This window comes from Labeo rohita, chromosome 15 (genome assembly GCF_022985175.1).
Source record: "Labeo rohita strain BAU-BD-2019 chromosome 15, IGBB_LRoh.1.0, whole genome shotgun sequence".
In the NCBI taxonomy this organism is placed as follows: domain Eukaryota; kingdom Metazoa; phylum Chordata; class Actinopteri; order Cypriniformes; family Cyprinidae; genus Labeo; species Labeo rohita.
The window spans coordinates 17,181,859-17,207,183 of NC_066883.1; the positions used below are offsets into that span (position 1 = coordinate 17,181,859).

At 35.0% G+C, this 25,325-nt stretch overlaps 1 protein-coding gene across 1 annotated transcript in view; it reads left to right on the forward strand.

Annotated features, from left to right (window-relative positions):
- The window catches only part of esamb (endothelial cell adhesion molecule b), a 54,575-nt gene that overhangs the window by 14,191 nt on the left and 15,059 nt on the right, over positions 1-25,325 (forward strand). The window contains exons 2-3 of the mRNA XM_051129477.1: positions 21,032-21,177; positions 25,083-25,284. Coding sequence (XP_050985434.1) covers positions 21,032-21,177; positions 25,083-25,284 — 348 coding nt within the window. The remainder of the gene's footprint in view (positions 1-21,031; positions 21,178-25,082; positions 25,285-25,325) is intronic.

Sequence of the window (25,325 nt, forward strand, 5' to 3'; positions counted from 1 at the left end):
AATATCCTAAAGATTTTTGGCATAAAAGAAAAATCGATCATTTTGACCCATACAATGTAATTTTGGCTACTGCTACAGATATAACCGTGCTACTTAAGACTGGTTTTGTGGTCCAGGGTCACAAATGAGAATCCTTTTTTACTATATTTTTTCCTACTTTCTGTGCCAAATTCGCATTGAAAATTCAATTACTGAAAGAAAACTTTAAAAAGAATTGTTCATGAATCTGAACTTTAATAGCTAAATTCCTTGTGATTTCCATCCCCAAGTAAGTGTCATTTAAGACTGAAATGCATTTCTCCTCAGGCTTCCAACACGGACTTTCTTTGAGGCAAATGAAGCAGTGTTACGGTGAGCATCTATTATTTCTGAGCAGCAGACTGTTACTGTCAGGCAGAGAAGCACGACGGTAATGCTTGGGAAAATGTGTGACTACATTAAATGCTCGCTATGGCATTCAATTTTAGCAAGACCCCACTTTTCCCTGATTTTAGTGACAGTAACCCAATGTGTCATTGTTTAGCTAAGACGAACACGTCTCATGCGAATAGCTTGCTCAAGCTAGTACATCTTTCATGCACTGAGAAAACATTGTAGAATTTAAAGCGAACTGATGGTGTGATCAATTATTTAGGGGAACATGTTTCCTCATCAGACCCCTGCGTTTAGGCCTGTGTGAAATTCGGTCATTTGGTGTTATTCTCTTTTGGTTAAAATAAGAAATTACCATCAGGTGTGTAGGTTTTCCGTCCAAAAATATAGGGCAAAGGATTTCCTTCAGGCAAAACGGGACATCTATCCATCATAGCTGGTGTGGTGCGTTTCCATTTATTTCAGCACAGATGGTTATTTTTGTAGACAGCTTGCATCAGACTTGTTTAGCTTAACATCTTCTGTTCTCTGATCTTTTTAATATTGCATTTCTATTGTAATAATTCCAGGTAATAGATGTCTTATTTTAAAATGCTGGCTGGCAACCTGGATAACCGGGGTAGATTTGCTGAAATCCTCCTCGTAGCATGTGAAAAGGGGTTTCCGCCCACTCTCTGAATTAATAGCAATGCTTAATGCAATTGTTCTGGGAATTGAAAAGTCACAGATTAAGAAATGCTGTTCGTTAAGGCCAGAATCGGCCTGTCTTCCTTCTTTGTAAAGACAGCTTGGGCTGCTAATGGGATTATAGTGTGAGGAAACAGCTTAGCTACATGGACTAAGGAACCGTCCAATCCCCTAAGGATCCACAAAATGCCCCAGGAAGAAGTAGTTAGGGGGAAGGGTCAGCGTTGCTGCTCGCGCACTCTCGCATAATATAACCCATTTACTGTAATCACGCTGGGCGCTAATTGCAGTATCTTTTACACCACAGAACGACAACAGCTCCCCACTCTAATACTTACGGTTGACTCTTGACAGCTTTATGAACTGATTTGACCAGCCTTATTTATGTATTAAGTCATTTATATTTGGTAACTCAAATGATTAACAGTTGTTTTTTTTACATGGAAGTAAAAAACTGCTTTTACACCACAAATCATACGTGCTATCAGTGTTATTTTAGTGTTATTATCTTATTATAGTATTTTATTATGGTAACAACTTACTAACTATTAACAATTAGGAGTTTATTGAGGCAAAAGCCGTAATCAATAGTTAGTTAACACTGAGATTTGGCCCTTTTTTTGTCATTTGATTCGTTTTTTATATTTCTATTTAGCTATTAATATTAATGATTATTATTGTGGTAGTTTAATTGAAATTTTAGTACTTTCAATTTGTTGCTAATTTCTAATTTTTAAGTTTTTCATATTATATTTATATTTTATATTATTCCAGATTTATTTAAATTACTGAAAACACTTTTTAATGGAAGTCATGGAAGGCCGTAAATAGTTTTAAATCTGTAATATTTTCATATTGATTAATATTTCTATGAATTTATTTTCTTTTTTTGTCATTTTCACTTTAGTTACTTTCAATTTGTTGACCATTTTTAGGTTTTTCATATTGTATTTATATTTTATATTATTCCAGATTTATTTAAATTACTCAAAACATTTTTAATGGAAGTCATGGAAGGCCATACATTTTTTTTATTAAAAGGCCATAAATAGTTTGAAATCCATTATATGTATATATTCATTAATATTTCTATTAATATATTTTCTCTTTTAGTAATTTTAATACTTTCAGTTTTCATGTAATATTTATATTTTATATTATTTATAAGATTTATTTAAATTACTGAAAACTAATTTTAATGGAAGTCTTGGAAGGCCACAAATAGTCTGAAATCCATAATATTTATTTATTCATTAATATTTATATAAATGTATTTTCTTTTTTTAGTCATTTTAGTACTTTTAGTTATATAATATCATATAATATTTATATTATTTCAGATTTATTTAAATTACTTTTTATTGGAAGACCATACATAGTCTAAAATTCATAGTATTTATGTAATCATTAATATTTCTATTAATTTATTTTCTTTTTTAGTAATTTTAGCACTTTCATTTAATTGCTAATTTCTCATTTTTAAGTTTTTCATACAATATTTAGATTTCATATTATTCCAGATTTATTTAAATTACTAAAAACAATTTTTAATGGAAATCATGAAGGCCATAAACAGTCAGAAATCCATAATATGTATTTATTCAATAATATTTCTATTAATTTTTTTTTCTTTTTTTTTTATTTAGTAATTTTAGTACTTTCAGTTAGTTGCTAATTTGCTTTTTATATTTATATATTTTATATTATTCCAGATATATTGAATTGACTGAAAACCATTTTTATGGAAGTCATGGAAGGCCATAAATGGTCTAATAAATTCATACTGTATAATTTTGATAGATTAGGTATGTTTTTTTAAATGTTTTAGATTTCATTATTTGCTGTTTTCGCTAAGAATACATATCACAAATGCTCAAAATGGACTGAGCATGTCTAATGAGACAAGGTCAGTGAGTCAGGGTGATTGTGTTTGTTTTAGTATTTATGGTTTTTAAATCTATGACGCATGCATCATCATAAATTTGCATCCATTTTTATCCTCCTCATTTACCGTGGAGACAAATTTCATTTGCCTCAAAATATCCACTTGTTATGGTCTGTTATAGATTTTAGTCAGGAGCAGACTTCATTTGTAATTCGACATGAATGAAAACAAGCTCACAGAAAGGATTAAAAATATTGTTTGCACACAACGTCAACAAACAAAACACTTCGGCTAGTGAAAAGTAGACATAGCCTAGGTCAGTATGTCAAACTGAACACACAGTACCACCATCCCTCAGAGCGCTGTTTCCCTCAAATTAAATTTTGTGTTTCTAGGTCTATTGCAGGACATACTGTGTATTCATAACTTTGAATGAGAGTCTAAAACGAGCTCTGTCTAATGTCCTTGATGTCCGTGTGCGTCAATGAACAAACACCAGATTTCAGCAGATTCCTCCAGTCTGAGACAGTGTTGCATTGAGAGAATAGTCTTGTGTTTGAGCATAATGCAGTAGTTCATAATTTAAACACTAACAAGTATGATATCAGTGGAGGACATTTTTATGTTTGAATCAGCTCAGATCATTTTCTTATCTACACATTGAATACTGGTCCTAGTTTTTTTTTTTTTTCCATGTCCAGGCAGCATGTATGCTTACGAGGAAACCTATTACTGTTGTGCCCTTGAGCAAAGCATTTAACCTCAGGTTTGCTCCAGGGAGGCTTTTCTGTGATCGCTGTACTGTGTGTTTGCTGAATGTCTTAGTATACTAACTAAACAGACTGTGTGACAGTTCGAGAAGGGAGACGTATCCTGTGCCACCTTGTCCTAATTCAGTCTTTGCTAGTGCATGTATCTGCCGACAGATTAAAACACAGCTCTGTGTGACAGTTGTGCAGCTCCTTCAGTGTGAAGACTGAAGGCTGTTTTGTTTAAACATTTGCATTTTGTGCACGTCTTGCAGTAATGTATTATAGATATTGTGACAGTATGCAGACATCTGTGATCTGATGTTTTAAATTTTATGGGTTACATACAGTTTCAGAATCATTAAAAATGTTAATAATATTACTAAAATAACAGGGGTATTACAAAATGCATGTTATTTTTTATGTAGTACTGACCTGAATAAGATATTTCACATAAAAGATGTTTACATATAGTCCACATGAGACATGATAAATGACCCTGTTCAAAAGTTTACATCCCCTTGATTCTTAATACTGTGTTGTTACCTGAATGATCCACAGCTGTGTTTTTTGTTTAGTGATAGCTGTTCATGAGTCCCTTGTTTGTCCTGAACAGTTAAACTTTCAGGTCCCACAAATTCTTTGGTTTTCCAGCATTTTTGTGTATTTAAACCCTTTCCAACAATAACTATGATTTTGAGATCCATCTTTTCACACTGAGGACAACTGAGGGACTCATATGCAACTATCACAGAAGGTTCAAACACTCACTGATGCTCCAGAAGGAAACACAATGCATTAGGAGCCAGGGGATGGAAACTTTTGAACTGAATGGAGATTTTTCTTATTTTGTTTAAATATCATATTTTTTCCATTTAGTATCACCATTCAGAGGCTACAGACAGTTACATGTTTCCCAGAAGACAAAATAAGTTAAATTTACCCTGATCTTCATTCTGTTCAAAAGTTTACACCCCCGGGTCTTAATGCTTTGTCCCTCAGTTGTCTTCAGTGTGAAAATATGGATCTCAAAATCATACAGTAATTGTTGAAAAGGGTTCAAATACACAAAAATGCTGGGGAAAATAAAGAATTTGTGGGACCTGAAGGATTTTTCTGAAGAACAGCAGGCAGTTTAACTGTTCAGGACAAACAAGGGACTCATGAACAACCATCACAAAACAAAAAAACACAGCTGTGGATCATTCAGGTAACAACACAATATTAAGAATCAAAGGGATGTAAACTTTTGAAAGGTAGTAAGGACATTGTTAAAATAGTCCATATGACATTAGTGGTTCAACCACCACTAAGCAGCTACGAGAGTACTTTTTGTGCACAAAGAAAACAAAAATAACAACTTTATTCAACAATTGCTTCTCCCCCGGGTCAGTCCGTCACCATTCACAACAGTACAAAGATTTTACAGGTTCGAAACGACATGAGGGTGAGTAATTAATGACAGAATTTTCAATTTTGGGTGAACTAACCCTTTTAAGTAGAAGTCATGGACTGATATGGTGCCCCAGATTTTGAACTTCCAAAATGCAGTTTAAATGCGGCTTCAAACGATCCCAAATGCGATTGTAAATGATCCCAGCCGAGGAAGAAGGTTCTTATCTAGCAAAGCGATTGGCTACTTTCATTAAAAAAAATAAAAATCACCCTACATCGCTGCAGAAGTACCGACACAGTCTTTGCAAAGAGAACATGCAAAAAAGATCAAACACCCTTAACAAAAAAGGTAAAACAGTGATATAGGATGATTTTGAAGTTGAGGGAGAACATGAGATGGGAATTTTTCGACATTCCCTAACTGTCATGAACCGGAAAAAAAGACGAGCGTTTGACATTCAAAAAGTATATAACTTGTATTCTTTTTACCAAAATAATGATCGTTACGCTAGATAAGACCCTTCTTCCTGGGCTGGGATTGTTTTACAACCGCATTTGGGATTGTTTGAAGCCGCATTTTGGAAGTTCAAAATCGGGGCATCATATCAGTCCATGATATGAAGAAAAATGCCGAAATGTTTTCCTCAAAAAACGTAATTTTTATGGCTGAAGAAAGAAAGACATGAACATCTTGGATGACAAGGGGGTGCGTACATTATATGTGAATCTTTGTTTTGGAAATGGACTTCTTTAATACGAGTCTGCTAATTGTGCCCACCCTCGCAAGACCATGCAATTACAATTAATTTCAGAACACATCATGATAACAGTCGTATTTATTCTTAATTGTATTGTCAACAGGCTAGCAAATGTGATGTGTAAAATCACTGTTAGTTTTATACTTCATTTTGTTTGTATAACTGCAAAGCACTGTGACAATATTATGCCTCCCTCTGGGCATCCTGACCTGTCTTTTCAGCAGAGCCATAAACATGTCAGGTATTTAATAAAATTCATTCATCTTCCAAGCTCATTCCTATGGTTTATCATCAAAAGGCAGCATGTGTCTCCAGAAGCAAAACAAAAGATTTAGGATCCTCGCATTAATGTGTTTCTCAACTCCTGCAAAAGCCTCTTTACCTGATTTGCGTCTGTTTCACAGTGCAGTCAAATTTGCTTGCTGCTAACCTTTTGAATGATTACTGGACAATTTGTATAGTGTTTGTTGAGAGGTGCACTGCAGATGAGGGCATTGTGAAAGGGCAGTGTGACAAGAGACATCATGATGTGTGAAAATGCTATTCTTTGTATGGATTATGGTGCGTCAGCAGCACCACGCACATACGTTGTGCTACTGTTGTGAACGCGAGTCAAAGACTGACACAAAAGTTGAATAGTGAAATTGTTATTTTTGTTTTCTTTGTGCACAGACAGTATTCTCATAGCTTCATAAATGATGATTGAACCACTGATGTCACATTAACTATGTAAACAACATCCTTACTGCCTTCCTGGGCCTTGAATGTGTCAGTTGTGTTGCTGTCTATGCAGGGTCAAAAAGCTCTTGGATTTCATCAAAAATATCTTAATTTGTGTTCAGAAAATGAATGAAGGTCTTACGGGTTTGGAATGACATAAGGGTGAGTAATAATGACCGAATGTTCATCTCTGGGTGAACTAATACATTCTTAAACCGATCCACATGATCAGGTCAGACTAATGGTTTCTGTCAATGACGCAAACAATATGGATTCACAATGACTCATCACCTTTCTTGAGCCCATCATCCCAGTTCTCTGGCCAAGTGATGCATCTTCTTGTTACACACAGATCAGAACAGATGAAGAACCATACCAATTTTTAAAACAAATTACCACTTTTATTCAGAAAAGAAGCATTCATAATCTTACAACACATTTCTGTTTCAAATAAATGCTTTTCTTTTGACCTTTTTATTTAAGAATCCTGAAAAAAATGTATTGCAGCTTTCACAGAAGTATCAGAATGATACATGATCTGAAGGATCATGTGACACTGAAGACTGGAAATGATGCTGAAAATTCAGCTTTGCTATCACAGGAAAAAAAAAAAAATTAAAATTAGGGCTGTCCTCAACTAAAGATTTTTCTGGTTGACTAGTAGTTGTTCATTTTAAGCATTTAGTCGTACGTTTATTAATAAACCTTATAAATCATAATAATGAACCTTTAATTGCCTACATAGCCTAATAAGTGCTCAAGCGCATGCCAAAAAAAGCTCGCCACAGCGCACCGGCAGATACAGTATAATAATTATGAATGTGTCTTGGAAAAAAAGCAAAGAGACCTCATTAACATTTTTAATAATTAATTCATAAAGGCAAGTATACACAGAGTTTCGGAGTTTCGCACTCAAGTTCACAGAGACCGAGACAGCAGTAAGCGCATCCTGTTTGCTTTCATTATTTTATAAAAGCACAACGTTTCGTTGTTATTTTGAGTGCACACAAATAAATGTAGAGTCTTTACAGATTCAAAATATGTATTACTGTTATCTGTATTACCAAAAATGACTGAGTATTTTAAGTGCAAGCAACCACACCGGTGCCTCCATCTGTCATGCAGTAAACACACTACTGTTCAGCTTCCACACTCCACACAGACATTTCAATAGTGCATTTTTTTCTAGGTTAACATTAGATTGAGCTTCCGTGTAAAGTTGCTACTACATACATCTTTCAGATGAAAGCTATATTTGAGGTCGTTGAAAAGTTGAAAACAGAGTATTGGGTAAGGTTAGGGTAGGTGTAGTGAGGGCTTATGTTGTCCCAATAAGGCAGCATCCATTTAACTGAATTAAAATGATAATTTACACTCAATACATTATTATTGTATACTGTTTTAGAATGTACTACAATACTGAGTTGAATTTGAATGTGAATTTGATCATATAAATGCAGCCTTGGTGAACATAAGAGACTTTTGTCAAAAACATTTAAAAATCTACCTAAATTTTCAAATGGTAGAGTAAACTTGCAAGCTTGCTAGTGACTTTCTTTCTGTGCTATTTTGTAGTGTTTTGCATTACAGTATGTTGATAGTGTTTTATGTATTTAAAATTTTAAAATGTTATTTAAATATTATTTAATCTCACAGGACTGTGTTGCTCACCGTATGTTATTGAAATTCCCATCCCTGGAGAGCATTCTAGTAATGGCACAAAATGGTGAGAGAGCTTTCAGACTGGGATGTGACCATATTTTGAAGTTTTTCCAGCTCTCTATTGGAGCGCATGACGAAACACTCCATGTTCTGCATGCTAGCTTTGAGCTCTTCAGCTCTTGCTTGGCAACTGTATAAAACACCTGAGCCTCAGCATGGGGTCCACTCTGTCCCACAGCTGTACGGGGCAGCCCTGTGGGATTTAGGAACAGACCTCTCGCATTCATCCCAGCTCCCAACGGCCCTCTTCTTCTTCTAGGTCAGATCAAGCGTTTTAGTTTTGTATACGAGCCTTATGTCAAATATGCACTTGTATAAAACTGTGCCATGTATACTTTTAAATAGCTTTTAACATGGATCATCTTTTTGTTGTTTTAATCAGTCATCCTTGTCTTGCTTTTCTCCAGCAGACTGGCACTGCTGTTCAAAAGTTTTGAGTCAGTTAAAACTTAGAATTAAAATTTCCTGATGATTTATTCACTCCCATGTCTTCTAAGATGTTCATGAGTTTCTTTCTTCAGTCAAAAAGAAATGAAGGTTTTTGAGGAAAACATTCCAGGATTTTTCTCAATATAGTGGACTTCAATGGGGATCAACGGAGGTTGAAGGTCCAAATTGCAGTTTCAATGCAGGTTCAAAGGGCTCTACATGATCCCAGACAAGTAATAAGGGTCTTATCTAGTGAAACAATCGGTCACTTTCTAAAAAAAAAATTGAATTATATACTTTTTAGTCATAAATGCTCATCTTGCACTAGCTCGACTTCAAGTTTTACGTAATCATGTTGGAAAGGTCAAGCATGATGTAGACGGGAGAGTATTTAATATTATAAGCAGCACAACTGTTTTGAACATTGATAATAATAAGAAATGTTTCTGGAGAAAGAATGACTGACAGCTGAAAATTTTGCCATGAGTTGAATAAATTACATTTGATATTAAAATAGAAAAGTGTAATTTTAAATTGTAATAATATTTCACAATATTACAGCTTTTACTGTATTTAGAAATCAGACTTTTTCAAAAAAAATAAAAAAAAATAAAAATAAATAAATAAATAATAATAATAATAAATAAGATAAATCTTATGTGTGTGTACATACTGGATATACGTACTATATGTATGTATATACAGTTGAGGTCAAAAGTTTACATACACCTTGCAGAATCTGCAAAATGTTAATTATTTTACCAAAATAAGAGGGATCATACAAAATGCAAGTTATTTTTTTATTTAGTATTGACCTGAATAAGATATTTCTGATAAGAGACGTTTACATATAGTTCACAAGAGAAAATAATAGTTGAATTTATAAAAACTTACCCTGTTCAAAAGTTTACATATACTTGATTTTTACTGTGTTGTTACCTTAATGATTACCACAGCTGTTTTTTTTTTTTTTTTTTTTTTTTTTTTTAGTGATAGCTGTTCATGAGTCCCTGCTTGTCCTGACCAGTTAAACTGCCCGCTGTTCTTCAGAAAAATCCTTCAGGTCCCACAAATTCTTTGGTTTTTCAGCATTTTTGTGTATTTGAACCCTTTCCAACAATGACTGTATGATTTTGAGATCCATCTTTTCACACTGAGGACAACTGAGGGACTCATATGCAACTATTACAGAAGGTTCAAACGCTCACTAATGCTCCAGAAGGAAACACGATGCACTAAGAGCTGGGAGGTGTAAACTTTTGAACAGAATGAAGATGTGTACATTTTTCTTATTTTTCCTAAATATCATATATATTTTTTAATTTAGTACTGCCCTTCAGAAGCTACAGAAGACACCTGCGTGTTTCCCAGAAGACAAAAGAAGTTACATTTACCCTGATCTTCAAATTCAAAAATAATAAAACAATATTCTAAGTTGCAAATAAAACAAGGATAATTGGATTATGTTTTAAAAGAAAATACTTTCATCCTCTACTTCAAAAGTTGCCATTTCTTTGACATTTTTAAAAGCATTTCTGGCAACTTCTAGCAATTTCTGAGTGAAAATTGTTTCTATCCCATTTTTTTTTTCAGTGTTTGGTTGAACAATAGCCTAATTAACCTCCCAAACTTTGAAAGATGATGTCAGCTCCGAGGTTGCCATAGCAGCTGTCTGATCTCCCTGGAAAAGATACATCCAAGAGATGAAAAGAGCGCATCCATTCCCCTCGCTGACATCTAAATATTTACCCCACAGCCCATGACTGGAGAAACTGTCTGATTTAAAGTCACTGTGATTTAGTTTGGATTTCATTTTTGTTCTTTTTATAATCCAGACAGCCCACCCTGGAGTCGAGCTCCACAGACCTGCATACGATTAGATGACGGACGTCTGATAAGTGCAATACAGATAGAGGGTGTCTAATAAAGCCAATTTCATTATACAAAGATCCCAACACACAAGCGGATATCATCTCTCTAGTATTAATATTCACTGATAAGAATTCTGTTTTTTACTTTTCCCCCTTCATTGTTATGAAGATCCAGCTGGATGTCAGTTGTGGTTTTTTTGATGTGTCCAAACCTACACTGTAACTACCTTCCCAGGATTCAAAGGTTTCAGGTTTATTTAAACAAAAAGATAAATGAAAAGCAAACAAACTCAGAATCAGTAATTCTCCGCAATTTTTTACAGAAGGAACAAGTGAGCTGAGGACCCGAGGCAACGTGCCGTCTCATCTCTCCTGATAGCCTTTTATGGCCATTAAATTTCCTCTGTGACTCCAGCCCTAATCCTATCTTTGTAAATCACATCTCATCCACAGTCTGTAATGATCTTCCTCCTGACTTTCCTTCACCAGAACCTGATTTTGATGTTGCATGTCATACATGGCGCTAGACTCGTGGAGTGATTCTCCTCCTTGAGCTTGCGCTCTATACATAATTCAAGCCCGATCCATCTGCCTGTTGCATGGATTAATATTTTCTGCACAGATTTGTAGGAGGAGATTGTGTCCATATGCTGGAGGCTACGGAGAGAGTAGCTTTGTGGAACGGCATCATTTTCTTCCCGCGGACTTGAGTGGCAGAGATGGAGAGCACTTCAGAAACCGTCACATTCAGGCTGATTGATGCTTTCCACACTCTAGGCAGCGCTCTTTAGATTTATAACGCTCTCCCGGACCGATACACCAATCAAAACAAAGCATGCGCGCCAATTTGAGAGCAGTCAGACATGTAAACAAACATAATGATCTTGGTCGCAGCCAAGATTATTTAAAGCAAGACCGTTACCTAACGGTGTTTATTGAAAATCGATATATCTGGCTGTCTACTCGTGTTTTTATGATCAGTTATTGACTGAACTTGCAGAGTCTATTAACTCTCAGTATACTGAGGTATTATTTTTGTTGTTTGGGTTTCTCTGAAGAGCCAGCTGACAGCTTGGGTCATGATGACTGAGAGCAAAAACCGGTCACATTGATTTAAGACCGTATTTATGGCCGATAAGTTTTTCACAAGCCCTGCAGTCATTCTATTTTAGCTTCTCCCATAATGTCATGTCACAATATATGGCCTCCATTGTGCAACGTATTCTTTTGAAGATTAATATTAGTTATTATGGTGGTGTGTGTATGTGTGTGAAAAGAGAGAAGAAGAGGGGGAGAAGAGAAAAAGAGGAAAGCTTTAAAAAATTTGAGAGCTGACTACATAGCCAGCATTTTAAGTCATCATAGGCACACTGCTGACCTGAAGGCAGTTTCAAAAGATAGCCAGTTTCTGATATGCTTCGTTTTGGTCAAGTTCAGCTGCATGACATGCATCTTTAATGAACAGGGCAATCCCAGAAGGCATTGCGATTGGCTTAGTGAAAAATTCATCTAGGATGACAGTTGAGAGATGTTATAAATGTACATATTCCAGTTTTTTTTTTTTTTTTCAAGAAATTAATAGTTTTGTTCAGCAAGAATGCATTGAACTGATCAAAAGTGACATTTATAATGTTACAAGATTTCTATTTCAAATAAAACCTGTTCTTTTTAAGCTTATCTTCATCAAAGACTCTTAAAATCATGGTTGTATCATGGTTTCCACAAAAATATATTAAGAAGCACAACTTTTTTCAATAAGGTTATTGTAAGAAATGTTTCTTGAGCAGCAAATCAGCATATTAGAATAATTACTGAAGGATCATATGACACTGAAAACTGGAGTAATTATGCTGAAAATTCAGCTTTGCATCACAGGAATAAATTACATTTTGAAATCTATTAAAATAGAAAACGCTTATTGTAAATTGTAATAATATTTCACAATATTACAGTTTTCATTGTACTATCGTCTAAATAGATGCAGCCTTGGTGAGCATAAAAGACGTCTGGCCATAACATTTCAAAATAATCTTTGATTATGACAAAAAAATATCTCTTGTCTGGAATTTTATTGTGTTAAAAGTGTTATTGTGCTGGTATTTTGGCAGTTTTAGGACTGCGTGGACAGCTGACTCACTAAGCTTTTGATATACTCCATATTCTGTGCGCTGGTTAGTTTGCAGGAGTAACAGAAATTAACTTTTAAGTTTAAATTGAAGTGAACTGAAGTGGCATTTAGATGCATTTACACGCTGTTTAATCCAAGACATGAATGCATTTAACCTGCATTTGCAAATGCACAATTATGTTCTGAAGTTTAAAAAAACATTCAATACTGATATTTGAAATGATTTGGGGGGATGGGGAAGGGAAAATGTACTTAAAATACACTGACCAAAATTATAAACGCAACACTTTTGTCAGAAACTGTCAGAAAGCGTCTTAGAGCTCATCTGCATGCTCGTCGTTCTCATCAGGGTCTTGACTTGACTGCAGTTCGTCGTCGTAACCGACTTGAGTGGGCAAATGCTCACAATCGATGGCGTCTGGCACTTTGGAGAGGTGTTCTCTTCATGGATGACTCCCGGTTTTCACTGTACAGGGCAGATGGCAGATAGCGTGTATGGTGTTGTGTGGGTGAGCGGTTTGCTAATGTCAACGTTGTGGATCGAGTGGTCCATGGTGGCGGTGGGGTTATGATATGGGCAGGCGTATGTAATGGACAACGAACACAGGTGCATTTTATTGATGGCATTTCAAATGCACAGAGGTACCATGACGAGATCCTGACGCCCATTGTTGTGACCATCAACTCATGTTGCAGCATGATAATGCACAGCCCCATGTTGCAAGGATCTGTACACAATTCCTGGAAGCTAAAAAAAGTCCCAGTTCTTGCATGGCCATACTCACCGGACGTGTCACCCATTGAGCATGTTTGGGATGCTCTGGATCGGCGTATACGACAGCGTGTCCAGTTCCTGCCAATATCCAGCAACTTCGCACAGCCATTGAAGAGGAGTGGACCAACATTCCACAGACCAAAAGTGTTGCGCTTATAATTTTGGTCAGTGTATAAAACTAAAACACCAACAGGTGGCAGCGAATTTGCATAAGTGAGTCATTGACTCATTCATTCATCTGATTCGGTCAAATGGATGATTCATTCAGTGAGGAAACACTGTGTGTTGCTCAGAGACACAAAACAGTTCTACTGTGGCTTTGTTTGGAGCTATTTTGGTTATCGAAATATAACAAAAACAAGAACTGTTGTGTCTAAAATATAAGTCACTTAATATTAATTTCTTGTTTATTGAACTGTTCAGCAAATCAAACTCACATTTGCAATCGTGCTGATATTTGGAAAAAAAAGGTCACTGTTCGTGTGATATTAACTATATCAGATGATATAAATATAAAAGACATATAAAAGTCATACGGAGGCATGTTTCCCCTCTTACCTTGAATTTTTGGGTTATTCTAAATGTGTTTTAATAGACTAAATCACACAGTGAAAGCATAAACTCTAAATGTGCTCGTGCAGTAGTCTAACCTACATCTCTGGGTGAGTTTTTATTTGGTTTTTGCGATATACTTGATAACGTCAAAATGCACAATAATTACAATATTATCATAGATTATATGGTTAGAATGCTGCCTATGTAGGAAATAGGTACTATACTATGCCCTTGGCTAAAATTCGTAGGGCCTGAGTAGGCTACAACCTAATGGACCTTGGTAGACCCAGGACACTGTTCCTGATTGTCCTCCCCTGATGACAGTCTTGTCCGTGTCCATGTATGCATGAAGAATCGATCTAAACTTGCAGGGATTTAGAGGTCTTTTGATGTGACAACACACTGAAAATTGCTTAAAATAGCACTAGAGATTAAACTGATGTAATCCTATTTAAAGGAGACTTCACCAAATGTTTATTATTCAATTGCCATCTGCCAGAAAACTCTTGTTTAACTCACAAACTCCTCCTTTAGGAGATTCAACATTCATATTTGCCCATATCAGCCTTTGCAAACTTCACTCAGTGTCACCATATACCGCTGACCTCGCTCTCAGCGTTCAAGGTAAACTCTCTGATAATTAAACCCTTCGTTCCCCCAACAATCAGACAGGAAGGGTCAGTCGTGCTCATCAGACCTGAGCCGCGTCGCCCATTCCTCAGTTAAGTGCTTTTTGATGTGCAGCTGCCCAAGATTAGCAGGTATTTCAGGGCTGGCTCAGATCGCTCATGCTAAAGCTTTATCAGACAAACCTTGTGAGCCGGAGACAAGCAAAAGAGGAGATTATATTAGAAGACAATGGGTCTCTGTTTAATGAGAGTAGGCTCACATCAGCACTAGGTTCAAGGTTTTTTTTTCCTTCTCAGGAAGGACATTTGATAAAAGCTGCTTGCCTGTTTTTGAGCACCTGGGATGTGCCGGGGGATTTCAGCTTTTGCTTTTAGAGTAGGCCTATAAATCGACAACGAATCTTTGGATGAAGTTAGTTATTTGTAGCCTAGTTGTTGCCTAGAAATCCACTTCAATCTCGTACTATTTACTCACCAGTTTTGTCATTTAAATGTTGTTATTTTTCTGTGGAACATAAAAGGAAAATTTAGGGAATTTCAAAAAATCTTTACACTGTTTTACTATATAACAACAGTTCTGCTGCACTAACCACATCTGCCCACACCTCTGTATTGCAAATCTTTTGAAGCCATTTGAAAGCTTTGTGTGAGGAACAGACTTTTTTTGTTTTTCCCCTCCAGTGAACTGTAAACTTGAGAACTGTTTCGACTGGATCACTGAGCCAGTGTGTTGAATCAGATCAGGCCATTTTGCTGAAAACTCAGTTGTTGAGTTAAATTATGTACATTAATAAAATTGGTAAAATAGGGCAGAAATAATTTCCCATACGAATTTTTGCATATGCATCTGTATTTTGAAATTTGCACTGCATTGCATTGTGTTTTAGAGTTAACGGAAATGTCCATAAAAATTCATGTATTTTTACAGTGTATATATGATGTATTATAATGTATAATGAATACAATCAACAGTTCCTTGCGAAAGTATTCATACCCCTTCATTTTCTTTGTTTTGTTATGTTGTAGCTTTTAGCCTGCTTTAAATTACATTTTTTCATCAGTTTACACTCCATACATCACAATGACAAAGCAAAAAACAGATTTGTGACAACTTTGTAAATTTATTCAAATTAAAAAATGGAAATAAGTACATTGCATAAGTATTCACACCCTTAACTCAGTACTTAGCTGAAGCACCTTTTTGGGAATGATGCGACAAGCTTTGCACATCTGCATTTGTCAGTTATCTGCCATTCTTCACCTCACCTCTTCACAGCTCTGTCAGCTTGGATGGGGGCTGCCAGACATTTTCAGAAATATTTGATTGGGTTCAAGCCAAGGCTCTGGCTGGGCCACTCAAGGACATTCACAGAGTTGTCTATTAGCCACTTGTGCTGTGTGCTTAGGGTCATTGTCCTGTTGGAAGGTGAACATTCTGCCCAGTTTGAGGTTCTGAATGTTCTGGGTTTTCATTACTCTCAGTATTTTGCTGTATTGAGCTTTTCTTCTACTCTGATGAGTGCTACCAGCACACTTTACTGTTGGGATGGTAAAGTGCAGGTGATGAGCAGTGTCTGGTTGCATTCAAACATGATGCTTGGAACTGAGGTTCATCAGACCAGAGAATCTTGTTTCTCACAGTCTTTTTTTGCCAAATTCGAGTGGGTTTTCATGTATCTTTACTGAGGAGAGGATTGAGTTTGGCCACTCTGCCATAAAGACCGGGTTGGTGGAGTGTTGCAGTGATGTTTGTCCTTCTGTAGGTGTCTACTGTCTCCACATATGATCATGGAGCTCAACTATGAGTGACCATCAGCTTCTTGGTCACCAGTCTAGCCAAAGCCCTTCTGCATCAATTGCTGGAAAGGAAATCAACTCTAGAAAGAGTCCTGGTTGTTTCAAACTTTTCCATTAAGGGTAACGGAGACTACATGCTTCTGTGAACCTTCAATGCAGCAGAATTTTTTCTAACTCTTCCTCAGATCTGTGGCTGTTTCTGAGCTCTACAGGCAGTTTATTTGACCTCAGGGCTTGGTTTTTGCTCTACTATGCGTTTTCAGCTGTTAGACGTTTTATTAAAACAAATTTGCTTTTCCAGATCATACCCATTCAACTGAATTTGCCACAGATTAACTTCACTCAAAGTGTAGTAACATCTACAAGCGATATGAGTGCTCCTGAGCTAAATTTCAACTGTCCCAGATAATGGTATGAATACTTATGCAATGGAATCCTTTCAGTTTTTTTATTTTTAATAAGTTTGCAAAGATGTTAAAACCTGTTTTGTGCTTTGCCATTATGGTGAATGGAGTGTAGACTGATGTGGGAAAAATGTAATTTAAAGCAGTTTAACATAAGGGAGCAGCGTAATAAAACATGGAAAAATTAAGGGGTATGAATACTTTCGCAAGGCACTGTATATTAATAAATCTCCTGGCTCTTCCAAGCTTTATAATGGCAGTGAATGGCTGTTGAGACTTTAAAGTCCATTAAAGTGCATCCATCCATCATAAAAAAGTACTCCACATGGCTCCTGGGGTTAATAAAGGCTTTCTGAAGCAAACTGATGCATTTCTGTAAGAAAAATATCCATATTTAAAACTTTATAAACCGTAATCTCTAGCTTCTGCTAACTGTCGTACACACGTTCACGCGCTCTAGTGAGAATATGCTAGTCTTGTGAGAACCAGGTTTTGTTCACAGCAAAGAAAAACCAGTCTCTCTTATTTTGTGCTTCTGATTTGTACTTTTTATGATGGGTGGATGCACTTTATTGGACTTCAAAATCTCAACAGCCATTCACTGCCATTATAAAGCCTGGAAGAGCCAGGGCATTTTTTTAATATAACTCCTATTGTAGAAAGTCATATACACTTGGTGAACCCAAAATGATTCTTCTATATTATCACTGTGAAAACTGTTGGGACCTTTATTTTTAAAGACCCTGGATTAAAATCTGCTTTATAGACTGTGATCTGATGTCGATTTCTGATTCTCTTGAATGCACATGAGACTCAGTGGCATTGATATATACCCTGTTAAATCTGTTCGTCTAACTCATCTATCACCCGTTCTCTTTTGTTATCATCTTACAGTATTGTGCTGCCCTCAGTAGGTGGCCTTGTGTAACTGCAATAGTCTGTAATGTAATTTATGGTGTCCATTTGGTTTTTAATTTTAGGGGATGATGTTTTCCACAAATTGTCCCTCACTAATTGCTTAAGTGCAGCTTCTCCAGTCTTCATCTTCTGAATGTCCATTGTAGTACTGTATATCCCACTGTTGGAAATCTCGATCCCAGAGCTCAATGTCGCTGTCAATCAACAGCAGCTGATTTTTTTACAGTACAAACTGTGCATAGCTTTCTAGGTTCTTCATCAGGATCTGAACTTCTAAATGAGTTCATCAGGTCTGTTCTTGTGTATAAATGTACATGCATGTATATGTAAGTGTTGTGTGGCCGTGTGGTAATCCTCGAATCAAGGTGTCCGTGTCAGGCTTTCCACCTTGGTGCTGCGTGTGTCTGTCTAGAGCAGCACAGATGGAGCCAGGGACGGGATTAGGGAAGATTTTCCTTGATTTAATAAACTACTATGGCTCAGAAATGTAAGGGATAAACCTGGGACAGTTGCTGAGCGCAGCACATCAGAGAGCCGCCACACATCGGCACAGCGCTTTCATGAACCCAGGCGATGCATGTCCTACTTACACCCTGTCCAAAGTCCCAGGCCGGGAGGAACGGGAAGATTGAGCTTTCAACACTAAAAAGATTAAAGGGTGACAAAAGCAAAACAAATCTGTCAGACGGAAACAAGTACAATACTGTTTTTGGATAATATTATGATTGAATCAGACAGTCTGTGAAGTAAATTTTGGTCCAAGAAAAATTTTAAATACACTTTGTGTTTTATTATTTTTACAGTTTATTTATTTATTTATTGGTTTTCCACAGTGTATATCTAATATTATAATGCATAATAATTTATTATATTATTATTGATTATATAACTAATTGTGAGTATATGTACAATTTAAATAAATAAGTACACTTTAAACACTTTTTGTATATTTTGTATGAGTGTATATATAATATATTATGATTTATATGAAAATGTAAATGTAATGTAAATGTATATTAATGAATTACTAAAATTATTACTGATTTCGAATTGCATATTGATTGTATATATTGTATAATACACGTTAAATACACTTTTTTGTATTTAATGACATTTATTTTTGATATATAATACAGATTTTGAGGTTAATTTAATACTAAAATTAAAATTTATTACTAAAATTATATAATTTTTATTGTATATATATATATATATATATATATACACACACACACACTTTTTAGTATTTAATTACATATTTATTTAATTTTTTTATATATATTTTTTATTATATATATATAGAGAGAGAGAGAGAGAGAGAGATTATATACTATATATGTAATACATTTTAAATAAACTTTTTAAAATCTAATTACATATTTATTTTTGATAATACAAATTTTGAGGTTAATTTATTACCAAAATTATATTGTTTTTGATTTTATATATATATATATATATATGTATGTATATATATATATATATATATATATATATATATATATATATGTATATATATATATAATACAGTGTGTAAGTGTATAGTTATATTTATTTATTTATTTATTTATTTAATACACTTAAAATAATTACACATAAATACATACATACACTCTAAATTCACTATTGTGGTATTTAATTATGTATTTATTTTTGATATACTGTATTGTACAAATTTTGAAGTCGGTAATATTTTTAAATGTTTTTAAAAGTCTCTTATGCTTTTTTTAAAAATAAAAAATACACGAAAAACAGTATTGTGAAATATTCTTTCAAAATGTTAAAATAACTGTTTTGTATTTTGTAACATTATAAATTTAATGCATCCTTGCTCAATAAAACTTAATTCTTAAAATATCTTTAAAATATTTGTATTGTTTATTATAATAATTACAATATATTAATGTAATAATATATAATTATAATGATATAAAATAACATTATAATATAGATTATTTGTATAGATTATACTTTATTTATTATTATTTATAATTTATTAATATTTTAACATATAGATATAACATTACATAAAATAAAACAAAAAATAAATATTACAATATAACAAATATAATAATGCAATAATAAAATGTGCTTATTTCTTATTACTAATAGTAATAAGAATAAAAATCTTTTGTTCTAATATATAGCTCCCCCTCTGAGGCAATTAAGGAATGTGGTTACATTTTAGATCAGTTTCCTATCGGATCCTTTAATCTGAGAGGTTTATCTTTCTGTGAGAATATGAATGAAGACAGTCCAGCAGTGAAAGTGCTCGTCAAAGGAGCCGTCGGTTACATCATCTTTAAGTCCAGCTGAGCTCGACTTGTTTCACGTGAGCCGGTAGAATGCGTGGCGAGATTGGGCTGCGGATTGTTGGAGGATTACTAGTCCAGATCCACAACAGAAATTAAAAAATAGAGAGATGGGCACAGTCTCATGAGCAATAACAAAGCAGCTTGAGGGCAGCGCTCAGCCTAAAGCAAGACGTCGGCGTATTTACGTCACAGGCAGATTCAGTTTAAAGCTGAAAGTAAAGGGAATATAGCAGCAGTGCAGCGCAGCAGAGCTCCAACACCACATCAGTCTGTGAGCAAGCGATCCATCCACCGCCAAACTGGCTGACCAGGACAGTCGGGAATGCTGGGATCAGTTGATCCACCTACAGCTGAGCAGCTCAGGAGACTTCCTGCCCTGTGAGTGATTCCTGACTTTGGATGGGTTTAAATTAGTCTGCTCAGGGTACTTTCTTTAGTGCACAAAAAGTGCTTTTTATATTCAGTTTTCTTGCTCTTTGCTCAAACTGGATTGGCAATTCATTGTGACCTCTTGCTTTTTATTGCTTATTATACTTTAATTACATTAACTAGTTTTTAAGAAGTGATTTGTACTAAATCCATCAAATCAAGTCATATCACAGCGACTGGATGCATTTATGCACTTTTTTCTACTGGACGATGCATTGTGTGCATACAAAAATCTGTATGCAATGAATGCATTTTTTTTTTCACGGGACTGCTGAAAGAGACACCTTATTTCACCTTATTCATTTTTAGTACATGAGTTTTGGGATGAGGTTTTAAAGGTTTTTTCTGTGTGTGTTTGGTTGGATTACGAATTTTGCCTTTGGATTATGATTTTTTTGTCAAAAGTACAATTTAATGATGTCACCTTAAAGTCAAGTCCTTTTGCCGAACTCCAGGATAAATCCTAACGATGGCTGTTTGACTGCTGTCACAGGTGACTCTCAGCGGGTCGAGATGCCACGGAAAAACATGGAGGTAATCATGGGACAAATGGTCGTTCTGGAGGCTTGGTACACCCCCACTACCTCCATAGAGAAGAACGCGGTCATCTGGACCTTCATGGCCAATGACTCCAAACAAGTGAGTATTTTTGGAAATAGTGTTATAAATTCTTTACACATCGAATATTTGTATGGAAAATTATGTAGTAATATAATAATATTATATATGTGTGCTTATATATTATATATGTGTGCAAGTCCATGTTATATGTAAGTCTTGGATTCTGTTATCATTGAAAATCTATTAAATGTATATACAGTATCTCACAAACATCTCACATTTCAGAAATTATTTTAGTATATCTTCTCAAGGGACAATACTATAGAAATGAAACTTGGATATATTTTAGAATAGCCAATGTGCAGCTTGTATAGCAGTGTATATTTACTGTCCCCTAAAAATAACTCAATAAACAGCCATTATTGTCAAAACAGCTGGCAACAAAAGTAAGTACAACCTAAGTGAACTTGTCAAAACTGTGTCCAAAGTGTCAATATTTTGTGTTAAACCATTGTTATCTAGCACTGCCTTAATCATTCTGCGCATGGAATTCACCAGAGCAGCATGGGTTGTTGCTCTTCAAATCCTCTATAATGACATCATGGAGCTGCTGGATGTTAGACACATGGTGCTTCTCCACCTTCCGCTTGAGGATGCCCCTTAGGTGCTCAACAGGGTTCACCTGCACCTTCCTCAGCAAGTCAATTGCCATTTTGGTGGTGTGTTTGGGGTCATTATGTTGGAAAACTGCCATTCGGACCAGTTTCAGAAGGGAAGGCATCATGTTCTGCTTCAGAAATGTACAGTACATAATGGAATCCATGTTTCCCTGAGCACTCATGCAGCCCCAGACCATGATGCTACCACCGCCATGCTTCACTGTAGGAGAGACACAGTTTTCTTGGTACTTCACCAGGGCATCACCACACATGCTGGACACTATATGAGCCAAACAAGTTTATCTTAGTCTCATCAGACCATAGGACATGGTTCCGGTAATTCACGCTCTTGGACAGGTTGTCTTCAGCAAACTTTTTGCGGGCTTTTTTGTAGGCCAGCTTCAGAAGAGGCTTCCTTCTCAGATGACGCCAATGCAAACCGACTTGTTGCAGTGTGCAGCGTATGGTCTGAGCACTGACAAGTGGACCTTCTACTTCTGCAATCTCTAAAGCAATGCTGGCAGCACTCATGCATCTGTTTTTTGAAGCAAGGTTCTGCAACTGACGCACAGAACGAGCACTCAACTTCGTTGATTGACCCTTGCGAGGCCTATTCCGAATGGAACCCGTCTTGGAAAACCTCTGTATGACCCTGGCCACAGTACTGTAACTCAGTTTCAGGTTGCTACTGAACCTCTTATAACCAAGGCCATCTTTGTGGAGAGCAACAATTGTCATTCTCGAATCTTCAGAGAGTTCTTTGCCATGAGGTGCCTTGTTGAACATCCAGTGGTCAGTATGAGAGAACTGTACTCAAGATAACACGATACAAGATATACAACTTTGTATGGTCCTGTCACGCAGACAAAAACATGAACATGATAAATAGGACATGTGGCTTTGCATGGTTAAATGACATATGCTGTTATCGCTTAGGGCAGGGGTGCTCAACCCTGGTCTCAAGATCGACTTTCCTGCAGAGTTGAGCTCCAACCCTGACCAAACAAACCCGAACCAGCTAATTAGGATCTCAAGGAGCGCTTGATAATTACAGACAGGTGTGTTTGATTAGGGTTGGAACTAAACTCTGCAGGAAAGTCGATCTCCAGGAACAGGGTCGGGCACCCCTGACTTAGGGTGTACTCACTTTTGTTGCCAGCTGTTTTGACAATAATGGCTGTATGTTGAGTTATTTTGTAGGAGACAGTAAATATACACTGCTGTACAAGCTGCACATTGACTACTCTAAAATATATATCCAAGTTTCATTTCTATAGTATTGTCCCTTGAGAAGATATACTAAAATGATTACTGAAATGTGAGGGGTGTACTTTTGTGAGATACTGTACATTTAAACCAAAATCTTGATGCTGAATTTTAAAATGTTATATATGGATAATTTATTAATAATTAAATTTTGATTTTAATGAGTCCATTCTAGGTCCTGTGTAATATATAAGTAATTAATTAACAATTTATTAAGTTTATACATTTTTAACCCATAATCTTGATGTTAAATTTTAAAAGTGTATGCTATACAGTCCATGTCATATATAATTAATTTATTAACAGTAAGTAATTAAATGGATATATTTAATGCAATATCTTGATATTCAATTTTAAAATAAGTTGATGTTATATATGGATAATATTTAATAATAATTCATTACATTTATGTAAAATGTGGATGAATTTTTCATTAGTAAAATAAAAGTAAAATTAAATGTAATAACTTTAATAAGTCCATGATACATAATTAATTAAGTTTATATATTTTAACCCATAATCTTGATGTTGAATTTAAAATGCATCCGTGTTATATATATAACTAATGTATTAACAGTAAGTAATTAAATAGATATATTTAACTCAAAATCTTTCTATTCAATTTAAAATAAGTCCATGATTTATATATATATATATATATATATATATATGTATAATGAATTTATTAATTAAAAAGTAATTAAATATATATGCATTTAAACCAAAATCTTGATGTTGAATTAAATTTTTTTAAATACTGTATTAATAATAATAATTCATTACATTTATATATCTGAATTTGAATGGGTCCATGTTATTTATAGGTCCCATGTAATATATAAGTAATTAATTAATAATTTATATATATATATATAGGTCCATGTTATATATAAGTCTCATGTTATATATAAGTAATTAATAATTTATAATAATAATATATATAGTTTATTAAGGTAATTACATAACTAAGACCATGTTATATATGGATAATTTATTAATAAAAAATTATTATATTTATATAAAATGTTGATACATTTTAATTTTAATAAGTCTATGTTATATATAGGTCCCATGTAATATATGTCATTTATTAATAATTAATTAAGTTTCTATATTTTTAAATCATGATCCTGATGTTTAAAAAAAAAATAATACAGTCCACATTATATATAGTTAATTTATTAATAATAATGAATAAAATGTGTATATATTATATATTTAATCTATAATCTTGATGTTGAATTTTGTAGAAGCCTAGATTATATACATGTATATATACAAATGCATATATATTTTAATACAGCCTTAACCTTTTACCCCAATTTTAAATTCATTGTAATGTTGAATGTATCATAAGTCCATTTTATTGGTCAGCTATCCATTTCCTGTCCTCCTTTGCTGTCATTGTGTAAAAAAGAGGAATGGATTACATGCTCGAACAATCTGTTGTCGTCCCATCAGCAGACTAATAAATTACACGGACCTGACATGTCAGACCCGACTCCCCTCCGCATCCTCTTTCACAGCCTCACTCAACAGATGGCTTTCACATTAATGTCACAGGAAGAGTATGGAACACTTGAAAGGTCAAAGACTACTTATCAAAATACACGTGATGAATTTGATGAATGGGTGAGAAGTGGATTAACAGGAGCCGCTACTGCTGGAAATTTTAGATCGAGATGTAAATGTTAAGCAAATACACTCAGAGGTGTGATAAAGTGTAGTTATATCGTATGTGCATGGCAGCTATGACATGCAACGTACGCATGTCTATGAATATTTGTGCTGCTTATGATAATCTGTAGTTTTACTAGTTTCATAAATAGATGGAAAATCAGCCTAAAATTTGAAATTGACCATCTGCACTTGCATCTGAGCCGGCCACTCGCTCAACAGTGCCAGAATCCTCTCAAATGCGTTTTACCATATGAATCTACTGATATCCAATAATATCTACATATTCAAATAGAAAACTGCTATTTTAAATTGTGATAAGACAAACAGTTTGCAAATGTATAATACTGCTAGGGTCTCTCTGTGTGTTTTTGACTGCAGGTCATCTCCTACTTCTCGGGACAGATTGGCATCGGTAGCACTGACTTTCGAAGGCGGGTGGGTTTTGCCATGTCGATGCCCTCTGCCAATCTGTCTATTTACATCAATAACACGCAGGAGTCTGACTCTGGGCGCTATCACTGCCACGTCATCATTCCTGGAGCTCCAGGCCTGTCTGGAGAGCTACACCTGAATGTTAAAGGTACATTGGTAAGATGTGGCTGTATTAACATATTTGGGGAA